This window comes from Topomyia yanbarensis, chromosome 2 (assembly GCF_030247195.1).
Source record: "Topomyia yanbarensis strain Yona2022 chromosome 2, ASM3024719v1, whole genome shotgun sequence".
Classification (NCBI taxonomy): Eukaryota; Metazoa; Arthropoda; class Insecta; order Diptera; family Culicidae; genus Topomyia; species Topomyia yanbarensis.
Genome location: NC_080671.1, coordinates 375077093 through 375094033, shown reverse-complemented (window position 1 = coordinate 375094033; position 16941 = coordinate 375077093). Strand labels below are relative to the sequence as shown.

The following is a 16941-nucleotide window of genomic DNA, read 5'->3' as shown; positions in this document are numbered from 1 at the left end:
TTCAATAGGGTAATAATCCATTTAAATGAGCGAAATATTTTTTCGATAGAACGAATTTCGTATTTCATTTTTCTATCTTCCACCGCTAGAACAACCACCGAACAATTCCAAATCGTCTAGTGTAAACTTGATCACTTATCACTTATTGTCTAGTGTAAACTTGATCACTTATCTGAGAGATAACCTATTGTTTGAAACATCATGAGGACCTTTGAAAAATTGTGCGGGGGGAATGCGATCCTGATCTGTAACTGATTTATTGGACTTGATCTCACAGTTGTCTAATAACGTCAATATCAAATACTTGCCTAAAAACATTCCAATAGAAACTCATTCCAGGGTTCTGAAATCCATCAAAATCATAATCATAATTTCCTATCATATTGAGTTCAGTTATGAAGGGGTGTACTGTAATATGGATTAGGGTCTTTTTTAATAGGAAGCGAACCTGGAATTACTTTAATGTCTATGAAACTTAGAACTGCTCACTGGAAAATTGCTGAAAATGTTTTTATTTTAGGAATGCGTCGAGTTGAGACGAGACGAAAACGTTATGGAATTAATAACGAGAAAATCACCTTCCAAAAGTAGGGGAGTTTATGAAAAATGGCGTTTTCCGTTCCGCCAATTTCGCAAGTTTAGTATCTTCTATGAATTTTATAAACGTTAAACAGCACATCATTTGGTAAAATAATTTTCACGTTATATCCTCCAAGATGAATTCATGGCGAATTTACTCTTCAAACAAATTTAGTCCCAGACTTCATGTCTTCAGCAAAATTTTGAGTAGTACTACTACAAACCACTTTGTTGAAGACATGAAGACTCCATGTGTTCAGGTATTAACGTATTTTAGGCTGCTTCTATTTAATTTTAAATTAAATTATTATGATTTTAATCTTTATGATAAATCTCTTTGATAAAAGTTACATTTTATCCAAAGCTTGAGTTTGTGAAGCTCACAATAGAAACTTATTGTAGGAAAAAAAACAAGATTAAGGAACACTTCGTAAATATCATTTTATATGCATAAGCATAAGCATAAGAGATCGCCCGTAGTTGCTACTCCGTTATTGACCAGAACCAAATTAGGTTGCAAAATGTTGATTGGAACAACATGCTTGGGAATAACATGATGAGCCACATTGTACAATCTATTCTGATCCCTGCATACTGATCAATACCGACGCCGGCCACGTCCGAATGCAGATCTTCTGGGAAAGGAAGGAATGTTAGTCCGATACATGTTGCTACTAGAGACCGAGGAATCCTCTGCATCTCCACATGTATCACGGGAAGGGGAGAGTTGTTAGTAAGTGTGCCAATAGCGTTATCATGTAATAATTGCTCTGGGCAGGCGGCTTCCGAGAATTTGGGAAATTTATCATTTGTTGTATTAATACGATTAGCAAAATAAGCAACTTGAACTCCGGATTGCCGGCTATAAGGTGCACTGCTTATATTTTTTAATAATATTCAATCACGCGACGATTTTTTTCGTGGTTTCTATCGTGTCGGTGCTGGTTTTACCCGGCGATCGTTTAAATAAAATGAGGAATCTTATACAGAAGGTTCATCAGACTCTTCCATAGGTGTCGCGGAGTTGGTGGTTTGGAAGGAAATAGGGTCTAGGATTCGCTCCAAGCAAGCGATGCGACCTGTAAAGCATAGTTTATTAGTTTGTAGTTCAGTTAGTTTTCGAGAACACGATCGCTCGAAAAATAAGATCTTGTTTAGTTTTTTATTCTTTTAAAATCTGGGTAGCCGGCTACCGAGAGTATCCTATGCTTTCTAAACAAAAGCAATTTCAACTCCACACAGCCGATCGTGGGAGTATTGCCCAGAAAAATTAATCTTATCTGCTTAATGGACCGAATCACTATTTATTGCGACATTATTTAGACTAACTTCGCTATTCCTTCTCTACGATATATTTTTTGGGTTACAAACTACCGAGTGATGACACGTTATACAGACAAAGAGTTATGATAGCTCTAGATGTTATAAATCAACGAAAGTGTTTCCTATTTCTAATATCGGATGGTTTGTGAAATACACGTATACGAATGATTATATCGAACATTGAAGGGAAATACAGAGGATCGTTAACCTGATGGACGGGCTTGTTACCAATAACGGAACTTGAAATTAGATTCATTAAAACAGACGAGGCGAATTTTCAGTACGTATTGATCCGCGATCATCGATACTAGTCAAATTAAAGTCTTATTGGAGCTGATTTCCGAAAAACATTTACGGTATTGCTTTCTCGGCTAGATCTGTTCGCACGCTCTCATTCTGCTACTATCGGCAGAAGGCTGATAGCTCCCAGTCGTCGCCGGTCTAAGGACCAAATGTCATCAATAGACTTAGACTCGCGTGGAGGCATGAGATAGAATTGAAAGCTAACCAATGAAAATGACAGCAAAACACTTATTCTTCGTGCTAACATAACTGAAGGTAATTGCCAAACGGTCCCCGATCCCTCTCGCCAATTGTCAATTCTCAAACCTTATACATGATTGAAGTCATCATTCCACTCAAATAAGGTCATGTGTTTTCCCTAAGCACATTGAATGCTCTGTGGATCAGTTCCTCCGTTGGTAAAACAAACCCTAAGCAAACATAGAAATTAGTTTGCCGACCGGCAGATACCCCTTACAGCGCCATCACATCAACGGACACCCAAAATTTACATGCGACAAAATATCTGCAATCCCGAATAAAAAAGATTCAAAACCTCTACTGATTTTCAATAAAATAATAAAGTAAAAAAACAGTTGAATATCCAAGGCGGCTCATGAATCACTAAATAAAAATAGGTGACAAGGGACGCGGACGAAATTTAGCTGAGCTGGTTTGCCACCTATTTTTCGGGCGAAGAATTTTGGGGCGACACCTGGTAGTCGCTAGACGCTGGTGAAACGCCAACTATTTGAATATGTTTGCCATATTTTTTCACTTTTCGGATCGAATTTTTTTCTCTGAAAAACCATTTGTCACTATTTTTACAATTTACACTGTGTTTCTAGACATTTTCTGTGCACTTTTATTTTCCTTGCATTGGGAATCGACGGCCCGTAATGCGAGGAAAAGATATTTTTTTATTTGCCGGAATTTGATTTTCACAAACTGTCACCACTCGCGTCTGTCGAAAATATGCTGAAAAATGCTTTTATAAGCCACTTCACTTTGTATAGTCGTTAAATTGCACAGTTATTGACGCTTTTGATAACCGGGAGGCAGTAAACTGTGCCGAAAATGATGAAAATTCACTTCGTAAATATCATTTTATAACTCGATATACTCCATATACGTAGTGTTCATGCATTCAATAAAGTTGTTTTAAATGAAAGTCTCAACAAATTCGCTAAAGACAGGAACTCTGTTACAATTTTTTAAAAAACTGATTCTCCATAATTTTAAAATTTCAAAAATGGCGGTTTCGTAATTATGCCATTTGGACAGTAAGTTAGATTTTCACCAAATCCCCACCAAACCAAATTTCTGGCTACGCCGCTGACTTCAAGTAAGTAGAAACAAAGTTGTTCTATACTCGGCCACAAGAAACTTCTTCGAATACTGCTTATGTATTATAATACATTGAAGACCCGATTTGATCAGCCCCCAATTTTATCAGCCTCATATGAAAATATGTTTGATGAGCTCTAGCAAACAAACAAGGCTGAATTTGAGTAAATCCTTTCTCTAACATGTTTTCCTTATCTTAAAGATGCAAATGTGCAAAAATAAAAAAAAATCATTTTTTTTGAATTTTTGCCCCAAAAGACTATATTAAATAATCAGAAATAGTTATTAGACTACATCAAGGGAAGGGAAGAATATTTTAACAGCTTCAGTTTATTATGAAGATGAAAAATGTCGTGATTTAGTCAATGTCCCTATTTTGTCAGCCTAAAATACACCATTTTCTGAGAATATTTTCTTTCAATTGCATCGAACTACACCAATTTTTAGGTAGTTTTCAGGGGATTATTGTATCGACTTCTCCCAAAATTCGGCGAACCTATTCCCATTCGAGCGATAGTTTGTGTTAAAAGAGTATCCTAAATTAATTGGTATACTTAAGGGTTTATATGTTACAGATAGAGAAAATTCATAAATTTTCTGCTTTCCCTACACAATATTACAAGAAAGCTTCTTAAACAACTGTTCCTAATAAGATTATGTAAATTATAAAGTATTTGAAATATTTACGGAAGCTTATCGAAAAGTTTAGTGAAAAAGAAAATTCCAGTAATGATAATGATTTTCCCTAACGGGTTTCGAGAGTTTTTTATTTGTTTTTTGGCATTAGGATTAGGGATAATAATTCAGATCAAAGCTACTACTGGGAAGTCAACTTTAAAAAAAGTCGATATCGAAGTAAAGTTTGAACTATGCACGCATGCACTTCAGAGGTAGCGAGATATCAAGAGCTCAAATTTCAGTGCTTAGTTCTCAGCCGCGTTGGGAATTTGAGTAAACGCTATTGAGTATGAACTTCAAATCCATTCGAAAATTTGATTTTCGAATTTTCTGGCTCAGCACCCCTTTAACCCGTTTAGGAAAATCCAGTTCTCCCTACACAATGCATTCATTGAAGAATTTATATATGTTATTAACGGAGCATTAGCAATAATTCGTTTGTATTTCTGTTTTATGGGTCATTTTTTCCGCTTTTCCATTAAATTGCTTTAACCTTTGAGATTTCTCGTACTGATATTGTCCTATGCTAATTTGAGCGATTCTCTGAGTCCTGCCACAATCCAATGTAGTATGTGTTATCAAAAACATCGCGAAGCATCAAGTTCTAAATGCTTTCAATCGATATAATACCCGAAGAAAGCGATAAGACTTATAAGAAATGTATCATCACACTGTTAGGTGGATTAAAAGCGTTTTTCGTTTTCAAGTTTCTCTTTGTGCGGTCGTTCTGCACATCGCAGTGTTTTTGTGCTGCTCTATTTTTCATCGGTGTATTTCGCTCTTTGTGTACATTGTGTGAGCAAATAACAAGCCTGCAGCTCAAAAAATATTTCCTTTTCGGTATTGTACAGCCGTCTGTTCGCACTAAGCAGCCAAATACGAATGATAAAAGAAATAAATCTGTAGCGGACCTATATTTAAAACTTTTCATCATTTAAGTGTTCGATTGCTGCACCATATTGACGGCTCTGGCCGAGATGCGCTGAAAATTGTTTCCATTTTAGAGTAGTTTTTGAAAGATTTTTCCATACACATTTTTTTCGTATTAATGCATGTTATAAATACTCCAAATTTTAATACAACATTGCTGAACTTATTTTCGACAAAATGGTTCAAATGTCAAATCATTCTGTTAAGCATACTGGAAGTTATTAACGTTCAAAATCTGACGCGGCTGTCACTGTCGATATTTTGAAACGGGACCCCTATATTGAAAGCTAAACTGTATTCTACATTAAAATAAATGTTTCATTCAATACAAAAATTTAAATTTCAATTAACAACAAGAAACTTGTTTACAATTAATTAAAGACAAAGTATGATTTGTAAAGATGTTCAGCTACTTTAACCAAATAATGTACTTTTTCACAAATGCGATTCACCAAAATTAGTAAACATTTTTACTGAACATGTTGCTCAAATTGCTCGCGTAGTGAACCAATTTTGTTAAAAACATTAATTTCAATCCAGTTCGAATCGTAAATAAGAATTATAATTACACGTTGGATTTTAATGGTATAACAATATTGGTTTTTCATAGATTGTAATCGTGTAATATCAGGCCAGCAGTGAAACGTACTTTGTTTTTACAGCCTATTACCATTTCATCATACGATGAATGTCCATGTATATCGGAACGTGGAATGTACAACACAACCTGTTTAACCTGCTCACATTCAAAATAATGACAAAGCAAACATCCATGCCATACACAAACAGAGCTTTTTAGCGGTTTCCAAAGTCAATAATAATCCATCGTCTGATTTTATCATTGCCCATATGCGATCAAACACACCCTGCAAGCCTTGACCGTTGCTCTGCTTCCCAGCCCGAGCTTCGCAAGCTATCCGGTCGCGTACCAAAAATTGGAAAAGTTATTTCATATCACTGTATATCTGACGGTAAATATTTACCGACTGATGCTCGCATTCATTCTGTCTGCCTCTCCCATGGATGGCTTCTGTGACGAACGATGGCAGGTCCGCGCCCTTGTGGCAGGTTCAAGGGTTTCGATTGAATGCCGAAACAATACGCGTTCAAACAATGAGGGGCGAACTGAAGTGCCAAACTGTGATACAAAAGCCTCCGGAGGTCGTAAAGCCACAAATCAATTCTGCCGCCCATCGTTCGTCCTTTTTGATATATACTATTCTAACCAGAAATTGGAAATATTTTTTACTTCATTTTATATTTTATTAAATCCCATCTTTTGCACATAAAAGAACAGTATTCGAATCCAACACCCCCAGCGGCGTGTGCTCATATTTAATGCTGCTCTTATACAATGTACCACCAGAACCCTCAATTAGCCGCCCATCGAATCCATAAATCCGATTTCATATCCAACCGGTGTAGTCCGGTATCGCCCGTTTGACTTTTGCCTAGCATCCGACTATCGGACCCAGATTGATTTCCATCCCGAACCTGAGACGACAATGCACATGGGACACTGAATATTTCCTTCCATCTTCCGTCTGTTCTAGGTAACAGTGCTATTTGTGGGCATCCTTGTCACCGGAGTTGTGGGCAATGTGATTGTCTGCTTGGTAATCATCCGTCATCCGTCGATGCGCACCGCCACCAACTACTACCTGTTCAGTCTGGCCGTCTCGGATCTCATCCTGCTGGTGCTGGGTAAGTTCTAGAAAATTGAAATTCAGTCGGTGTTTCAGAAGTTACAACTGTCAACAGGGTGTATAATCAGTAATCCCCCCAGGCATTGGTTATAGCTGTTAGCAGCATTGATCTGTACCAGTGTAGCATCGAATTCAAATTGGAATGCCACAGTGATCACAAAACGTTTACAACATATCCGTGGTTGAAAGGATTAGAGACGAAGGAAAACATGAAATATTGTGCAATTTATTGGCATTCCGTACATGTGTTAATATCTGTACAGATTGAGCTGGAACGATAGATAGTTCGACTTCTGGTTTTTCCCATAAAATAAAGGCTTTAACTTGTATAATAGCGAAACAAAACTTGTTGCTACTAATGTACAATAAGGCCGATATTCAAAGATTTTTTTTCAAATCTACAGTAATACTGATGAAATGAATATTGAAGATATTTCAAAGAATATGTCTCGACAAACATGATTACGGCTTAAAAGCCAACCGTCAAACCGTCTGTGATTGGCGAATAACGGTTTGCCCGGAATTTCCTTTCAAAAAGAATTTTGACAGTTGGCTTTTAAGCCGGAATCATATGTTTATGATGTCTTCAAAACCTGGTCTAATGTCAATTTTTCGTGTCAGGCTTGTCACTACAACTCTTTTCCTATGATTATTTACTAGTCAAATCTATGCGTATTACAAAAAAACGTTTACAATCCCATTTTCACTAACTGTTCAGAAAATGTGTATCAGTAGATTTTAAAGGTTCAATTTATAATAATTTATATTTATATTATTCAATTCAATTTATTATATAATTGTCTAACAATAAGGCTACTCGTTGACAGCAAACACTGATAGGTAAATTAACACACATCAATAATGACGGATGCTTCTAATCCAGTTACACACCCCTAAATAAACTTCTACGGACACGTTCCTTATATTCCAGCAGCCACACCGGAGAGAAATGGATCCGAAGAAAGGGCAGTCTTTATCCTGACAGATTGTTTTTTGATATTGATAGGTTTCTCTTTCTCTTTGTGAACCAGAAAAAAGGCGAACAAACCAAACATTCGGTTCTTAATGGGCAAAGTAGGATTTAAGGATCATAATATATGAACACTTCACTGATCCGAAAGGACACTTCCTAATATCAGTTCAGAAACTGATTCTATCAAGTGGATCTGGTGACAGCTTTCAAGAATGTACTTTGTGTTTCACATTTTATTTTTGTCTATTCGATTCCAGCTAACATATTTTACTTTAGCCGCACTTGCCTTGTTTCCCGAGCAGTCATGTTCGAACATAAGTGGAGAGCGATTCCGTTTTGAATGGAATAAAATTCAATACAACAAGTTACTGGAGCAATCCGTTTTTTTGTGTCTCCAGCATCAGACCATGTCATTGAAAATCCATTACTGCTCACTTGTCTGGCCTGGGAAAAGATTTTCGCAAACGATGTGCTCAGCTGGTTCGTTTGTTCGTGCTATTACCGTACCCGCCTCTTACCGCAAGCCTGAACAAGTTTGCTACATGGTTTCTTTGGAAAAGTTTTAACTTTGCGAACACAATATATGTATGAGAAACGTTACGTACAGGATTATATTCATTTATATTGATTACAATATTGATCATCGATTGAATCACCATTCATGTTAATAAATACTTCTATATGAAGTCCGTCTTAAAAAAATACTTATTATTTTTCTATTAATTTCCTATTTGCGGTAACATTGCCGCTGCGACCACTGTGGCTGCCCCTGTTTGTTATACATGTTTTAAATTGTCGGAATCCGTTCAGGTCCGATGAGAGAGGGGGTCAGCCGGGGCAATTGCCCTGGGGCCCGGATTGTATTTGGGGGCCCGCGGTTTTACCCGGAAGATGGGCGAAAACGTCCGGTATTCACATAAGAACAATAAAAATAGCCATTGTAGTTTCTTTGTAATTATTCACTTTATTGAATAGTTGTATGATGAAAGCGAAAAAAAATGAAACACATTTTAATTTAATAACTTGAGAATTCGAACTCCTATTGTGGATACCAGAACTTTAATTGATATTTGACTTTTGTTAAAACAAACGTTCTTAAGAAAGTCTACTTTATGTACTAGATCAAAAAAGACAAGTTTTGATGAAAATTGTTGTCGAGGAGGAAATGTGCAAAATTAGTCTTTCTTAATGAATTTTAAATTTGATTTCATCGCGGATCATTTGTAAGACGTGACAAATTGTTCCGTGGACGGCGGACGCTACGCGTTTTGCAAGTCGTTTGTGCGTGAAAAGTAAAGTGATCCGTGGGTCGAGTCTGGATCCAGTCGTATTTCGAGTTAACGGACAGGTGCCTTCTTATACTGTCCCCGACTAGTCTTTAATTTTTCAAATCTCCTCCTGTCTTTCTTTTCTATACTTTGTGAGTCCACTCTGCGCCAGGCTCTGGGACGTGTCCAGCCTTTTTGTTATTAGGGGGAGGGGGGGGGGGGGTGTAACCAACGATTTATATTTGCTACAATGGTTTCACAGCTGATGTTCTCGAGCGAATCAGTCATGACCATGGAACTGGTCTTAGCAATGAGCTTGCTATCAGGAGTCTGGAGTTGCATCCGATAGTTTCATTTTAAGCTAATATGTACTGTAATGTGTATTCATCCTTTTGTTTCACTTGTTTACCTTCTGTTAGTCATCAACTGAACGAAAATAATCACTCTGCCATGTTCCAATCGGATATTTATACTTAAATACTAAAACTGGGATTTTTTTTTTTTTTTCGAAATAGTCTCCTAAGGACAATGAAAGTTTAAAGCACACGTGTGTGCTAGTGTTGATTCCATTTTCGGAACGGAGTCGCTCTATATCCGCTCTGACCTGTCATTTATATATCGCTATTGTAAATATTAGAGCGAATCTAGAGCGACTCGATTCTGAAACTGAGGTCAGCATTAGTTTGGAAGAGAGCGAGTAAAGGCGCTTTAACCTAGGCTTAATGAGCCAGGGCAAGGTGTAAATACCTCTGTCCTATCCTAAAGGACCAAAGGAGTGACATTAACCTTCTTGACCACGTCACTCCAAACGTTTTATGCTAACCCCCTATAAACCGAAACGGTCGGTACGGTTGTCCTCGTTTCTTCCTCATTCAAGTTTCAAAACGTTTCGTTGGTTGAATTGTTCATTAAATGGATAATTCAATTGCCATACAATATTGAAACATCTTCAAACCCAACTCTGCACAGTAGCCCTGGCCGTTTTAATATTTGCGACATATTATTATATGCTTCAATTATTAATGATGACAAGAAAAATACTAAGGAATAACTGCAGTGTTTTCCAGGATGCTTTTCAATACTGGCTGTGTAAAAGTTAGAATAGAATAGAATAGAATAGAATTGAATAGATAATAAAACCATTGCAAGGATTACAAACGCACGGATGTATCCGTCCTCTTCTGCTCGCGCCTTTGTTGGTGGTACCGCTTGATGTTTGTTCCTGGTCAGACCCAGGGATGCCAAGTATTTTTTCAAGAAGTCTGGAAAAAGTCTGGATTTGTCTGGATGGCAATTTTTTTTTTAATATTTACATCTATGAGCTGTATTTGTTGCAATTTACTAATGAGCGATCGAAAATAAAAGTCGCAAGGATAGAATATGCTTCGCAAAACGTTCCGTTCCAAATTTATGAGAATATAAAAATAGGAAATAGACTTCAAGCGTAAAAATCGGACGGAGATTCTTCAGCATAAGAATCGCTTAAAAAATGTTCACCCGCAAGAATGAGCCCCCAATATAAAAACCGGTTAAAAATAAATAAAACGTTCGCAGGAGCTACGGATGCTCGTGATTTTCAAGATTAAAGGCTAACAAAAACTTCTTTGTAAGAATCGGACATATTTTCTTCCGGTTTTTATACTGAAGGTTTTTTTTATCCGACTCTTGCAGAGGAAAGTGCGATTTTTATGCTTGAAGTTTATATCCGGTTTTTATATTCTAATATATTTGAAACGGGTTTTACAAAGCATGTTTTGTCCTTGCGACTTTTATATTCGGTCGCTCTAATTAAACGTTAACAATATATCTCGGCTTTCTGAAAATTTATTAGTTGCGCCGCCAATCTGACCAAATTAAATGTTTAATTTACAGCATAAAGCATATGAATTAAATTTGAGTCTCTGAGCTCAGTATCTTGCATTACTGAACTCGAAGTTGATTAAAACTCAACAAAATTTATTCACATTTAGCGAAAAAAAAACTTTGGTACGTTGTGTTTCCAGTATTTCTAAAAAGTTTTGTTTTAGAAATCGTAGGTCAAAAAGCAGTTCAAAAATCAACTATGCATTCTTGTAACTCATTTTATTTTCGAACTTGTCTTGATAAATCTGGACAAATTTTCAGAATTCTGGATCAGACAAACATAAATCTGTATGTCTGGACGACTCTTAAAAATCTGGATGAATCCAGATAAATCTGGAAGGTTGGCACCCCTGGTCAGACCCGTAAATCTTGGTTTTGAAGCTTTTTTTGACATGATGCAATTGTAGGGTATTGGCTCCTGGCACTTTCTGAACTTTTAGAAATTGTTTCACTTCTCGAATAACTGGTCTTAAAAAACTTTTCTAAAAACTAATAGCAGCACAATTCGGGTACATTGGGGCTAGTTTTTACCGTGTATCTATAGCGGAATGATTTTGAGCTTCGACTCTGAACGAGACGTAGACTGACCTCAATTAGCCGGTAATTGAAAGAAATATTTATTGTATATTTGTATTTTTATAGCACGTTAAAGTATTTTTTCGCTTAAAATGCATAGTGTTAAGATAGAACAGTAATTTTGTTTCTCAATAATGATGTTTGTGATATCTATAAGATCCCACTTGTTATGTCCAAAATAAGGAAATCAAATCAGTTCAATTCATCCACCAGCACCAGCAGTCGCTTGTCCAATGTACTCGCAGTTGTTTTATTTGCGTCTGATTCCTTATTACTGCGTTCTGTGACTTTATTTTTATCTTATCAAAACCGACTCCTACACTAACACGTCACATTGTTTTCCCAAAAAACTGCATAAAAGCCATGATTAGAAAATTTTCTCGACAGCCTTATATAAATATAAAATCTTTTTGAGTTTATATATTTAAACGAGAATGATGAGCTGTATCTGCTACCATCTTGCTTACAACAAAAGCTAAAAACTGCTATCGTATCGCTTTGTCTAAACCGCAGAAGCAAAATATTGTGATCCAACCTACTGTGTTGAACGTGAACAAAAATGAGTGACGATCAAAGTAGAAAGTGTGTGTCAAACTCTATTCCTGTTTACTTTTCGAGATGTCCTTAAGAATCACTTATTGGAGAAGTGGAAAAAATGTCAAATTTACAAATGGAGCTAAAGATGATCAATGTCTACACCCTACAATTTCGCCATGTTAGACATAGCGTTCTGATAATTTTTCAGACTATTATCCAAATAAAAGCGTTGGTTGGGCGAGTCGAAATATATCGTTGCATGTAACAACAAGAAGTCACTACCTTTGGCGATGACACAATCGAGGTACGAATTATATCCGTGTACCTCCAATAACATTTTTAGCCATTGTGTATATTTTTAACAGACCGAAAGGTTACCCGCGTACCTGCAAATATACAATTCCTCTAATCAAGATTCAAATAAGTAAATTGAGAAGGACCTGTCAGTAAAACTAGCCCTGGGGCCCGTCGCGGCTCTCGACGGCCCTGAATCCGTTGTAGTTGGAAGCTACTAGTTAGTTTGTCCACATTATGTACCACAGTAGAGGTCAAAATGCATATATTCTTTCATTTAGTTATTTTGCGGCTAAACCAAAAAGTTTTGAGTTTTTGTGATTTAAAAAAATGGGTGGGTCAGAAACAAAACCGACAAGAAGTAGAATACACTTAAGTTTTTCCCTTCTAACTTGTGCCGTAAGTCGATTTGGATGATTTTTTTGAAGTTCGAACAAAAATATCATCGCGTTTAGTGTTCTGGAATATGCTAACACTTCAAAATTATGTTCATTTTCTCCAAGACGATGTTTGCAAACAATGTTCCTAATTTAATAGTACTTTTGTTTACAACAAAAAATAGCCACAAAGCGCAAGTTTATTTTAAATTCTTTTTTTTTTTTCAATTTTTTCGCAAATATAAGAAGTTTAGTGGTTAAATACCCCTAGCACGGCGAAACCCACATTTGGTTTTTGTTTTCTGGCGACACTGCAGGGCGAAATTGCGAGTGGTCTAAATAAGAGGGCGACTCAAAAATGGCCTAATCAACATTTCATAACAACACTCGGCGAAATATATTTTTTTTTTCAATTTTTTCAACGAAAACGTTATTATATAAAATATTTTAGTAATGCTTCCGAAAACTAGTATTGTTTTAAAGTGTTTCAATACATTTGAAAGCGCAGTGTGCAAACACTGTTAAAATACGATTTAATTTTCTGAAGCGAATTTTCAAAGCTATTTTTCTCGATTCAATATCATTGCGTCTTCGGCTCTTTGGTCGGTTCATGATCGAATTACAATAGATATCGCGAATCAGTCCACTTTTACAATCCAGTTCCTATTGCCACTTTACTCCCTGTAAAAAATCCGACAGTAAACTAAAAAAATAACGGAGCGCGAGAAGCGAAGAAAAATTACTAAATACAATTACTACAATGCTCTAGAATTAAATATCACGATAAAATATAAATTACGAAAACCGTGCTAAGATTCTGAAATCATGAGCATAAATCACATTACTAGTGATTGTCAATTAAAACGCCAAAAATCGTGACTAAGATCCTGATATCATCAAGATGAAGCACTCTACCCTTAACTTCAATATCACGATAATGTAAATAGAAATGACGTTGAAATCGTGAACACAAATCACGCTACCTGATAGAAGTATGTGATAGTTAACACATGAATAAAATATCACAGTAACGTGATGGGAAATTACGAAAATCGTGAATAAGCTCCTGAAATCATGAACATCGTTTAACTGTCAGCTGTATATTCCCAAATTATGAACCAGAATCAGAAGAAAAACATGTCCAGGAAACAACCACAGTAACTCAACCAAACATTCGAAAGTAACGCCGAGTATATATTCGGGGTGAACTAGTTTTTCTGGAAATATAAATAGTTTCATGAATACCAGGTTTATTATTTATATTTTCAGGAACATGATCACGGTTTTTTATTTCCTTCAGTTCACGAAATCGTGATCTTGTTTCGTGAATTTATGAACGGATTTTTTTCGTGTAGAAGAAAATCCATAGCGAATATTTTATGTGGAAACGGCGTGTGTCGTGTTGCCTCGTACGCTGACAGCTTAACAGAGCCATGTGGATTTTATATATCCACAACGGAAAATACAAACAAATTTAAATTTGTGTCCATCGAATCCCTCGCACGTAGTTTGCCAACACGTGTGGAGTTTTTTTCCCGCGGAGGTGAAGCATTCTTATTGTCGCCTCGTAACCCCTGATGTTCATTTAGTCCGCTTACACGATTGTCACTTTCGACCATAGTTACATCACGGTTGCTGTATTGAAGAATGTCAATTGCGTTTATTAACTTATTCGGTTTGCGAATTATTTTCCATGATTTCTATCTTCTGGACATCGCCAGCAGCTTAAGCTGATCAACTCTGACGAAAAAATCCGTAAGGGAACTGTGGGTGAGACGGACAGGTGGGGTAAGACGGTCAGATGGTTATTATAATGATAAAACATTAAAACCTCAATTGTATTGTATGTGTATCCTATCATTATGGGTAACTTTGAATTATGAAACACTTAGTAGGCCTTGAATACTGCTAAACGTGTACAATTTAAGCAAATATTGATAATCAGTAGTGCAGTTTCGTGCGGATGTAATTTTCAAGTTCCCGATTGAAAGGTTTATACACATTTACTATATATATTACATAACTTTCCAATTTTGTATAAGTGATCGTGAGTGATCATTGCAACTGATTGTATAGCTGTCTTTATGACAACAGCAAAGACGATATTAGAAAATACATTATTTGCTTGAACTCCACATCAAACCCCAAAACGTTATTTTTCACCTCGAATTGAACATATATATTTAAGAAGAACCACAATCTATTCAAAACATCCGTTAGAAACAGTAAATTTTAATATTTTGTGTTGTGGTCATCCTTTCTGTAATATGTTCGTCTGCTTTAAAAAATGATACTTTTTAATTGTTGTAACATAATCCCTCTGGGCACTTGAAAGCCAACATATGGAACTACAACACATTCCTGATTCCTGATGTTGTATTTCAGTATATTCTTAATATGTCCGTCTTACCCCCAGTCCCTCTACACCGTACCCCAACGAAGCATAATCATTCACCACGCTCAGGTAAACCATTCGCACACGTGTACGGATTTTTTTTCGTCAGAGTTAGTTGGCTTAGTTTAGCTAATGTTATCGTTTGTGGTGGTTTAATTGAAGATGCTGAGGTCTTTGAATTTATTTTAGTTATTTTATCTGTTTTTCGCTTGGATGATGTCACGTAGGGCTTTCCTGAGTTTGTAGATTGTTTGCAGTAATGACACGTGGAAGACAAATTGTCCTATGTGAGAACGACCGAGATCAGGCCACAGACTAACAGACATAACAATCGAAAACAATGCTTTGCCCGCTTTAACGATCATTTTAAATATATTTGTAGTTGGGACTGCGGCCGCATTTAAAATTATGGCGCACTAACATATGAACAAACATAGAACACATTATTATTTATCATTTAAATATCATACTGTAATTTTTCTATGCAAAAATACCGACAAGCGACTCGGTGACGAAGCTTTTCGTACAACGTCTCCGGAAAAACACGATTTGCGGTGTTATCCGGCTTCTTATCTTCAATTCCAGCCGAGGTCGTTGAGATTGAGGTGAAAAAATCTGTAATCACGTCTTCCTTCGGAAGGGAAGTAAAGCCGTTGACCCCGGTTCATGAGTTAATGGGTCGATATCTCGTTCAGATAGTGAAGTCACCTCTCTGGCGTCGGTAAAGAAGAAATAGAATCCAACTTCTGTACTTACTAACAAATATCCTCCTCCCGTGATACTTGTGGAGTGCTCAGTAGTAGTTACGGCCTCTAGAAAAAGCAAGTATCGAACTAACCATTCCTCCCAGTGGCGGCGCAAGGTGTTTTGCCGCTCGGGGCCAAAAATTAAATTTGCCGCCCTTCAATGATGAATTTTTAAGAGTTCGATTATTTCCCACCTATACATATGAAACAAATATGATAAAAGTGTTAGAAAATGTCTGCATAAAAATCTTCAATATAATATTTACTGTAAAGCCATCACTTATTTATATATTATTAAATTTTTAAATCGTATCTTTCTTACTTTCGCTTCATGCAAAAATTTTTCCCTTTTTGTCTATGATTGTTGAAAAATTGAGTTTGTTACCGTTTTTCAGTTGATATTTTTCGGTGATCATTAATCAAAACCACAGTTCACCGTATACGTTTCGATTCCCCCCCCCCCAGCGACGACAAGACGCACTTGAGTGAAGAATTTGTCGCAGGGTAAACATTTGGTCTGTCGTTAACTGTCCTTCTCGAAACCCGCTTTGAAATTCGCCGACAAAGCATTCAGCCAACGGGCGCAGTCTACCCAACAGAACACGAGAAACTACCTTGTAGGCAGCATTGAGGATCATTATGCCTCGGAAGTTTGCAGTCCTTCTCCAAGATTGGGCATATGAGGCCATTCAACCAATCCGAAGGCATTTTTTCTTCCACGCAGATCATCCCAATCACGCAGTGGATTGCTTCGCACAGCCAGTCACTCCTAATTTTTAGAAGTTCACCCGGGATTCTGCCCTTCCTAACGACCTTATTGTTTTTAAGCTTTCGCATAACCTCCCGTCTAGAAATCATTGAACAAAAAGAAATTGCAGATTTGTTTACCACTCGCTTCGCCGGGTCTACATACTCAAAAATATCTTCGGTCGAACAACGTTCGCTACTGTACGAAGCTAAACTTCTATAGAACACTCATTAGAGCGTTTGTCTTATCTATTATGCTGGTACCGTACCCGCAATTTAATAGGAAAGAAAACACCTCTACAATGGAATTAAAAGATTGA

The 16941-nt window shown here is 36.7% G+C and overlaps 1 protein-coding gene across 1 annotated transcript in view; it reads left to right on the top strand.

Annotated features, from left to right (window-relative positions):
* LOC131684601 (neuropeptides capa receptor-like) overlaps positions 1-16941 on the top strand; it is a 329157-nt gene that overhangs the window by 128680 nt on the left and 183536 nt on the right. The window contains exon 4 of the mRNA XM_058967615.1: positions 6693-6843. Coding sequence (XP_058823598.1) covers positions 6693-6843 — 151 coding nt within the window. The remainder of the gene's footprint in view (positions 1-6692; positions 6844-16941) is intronic.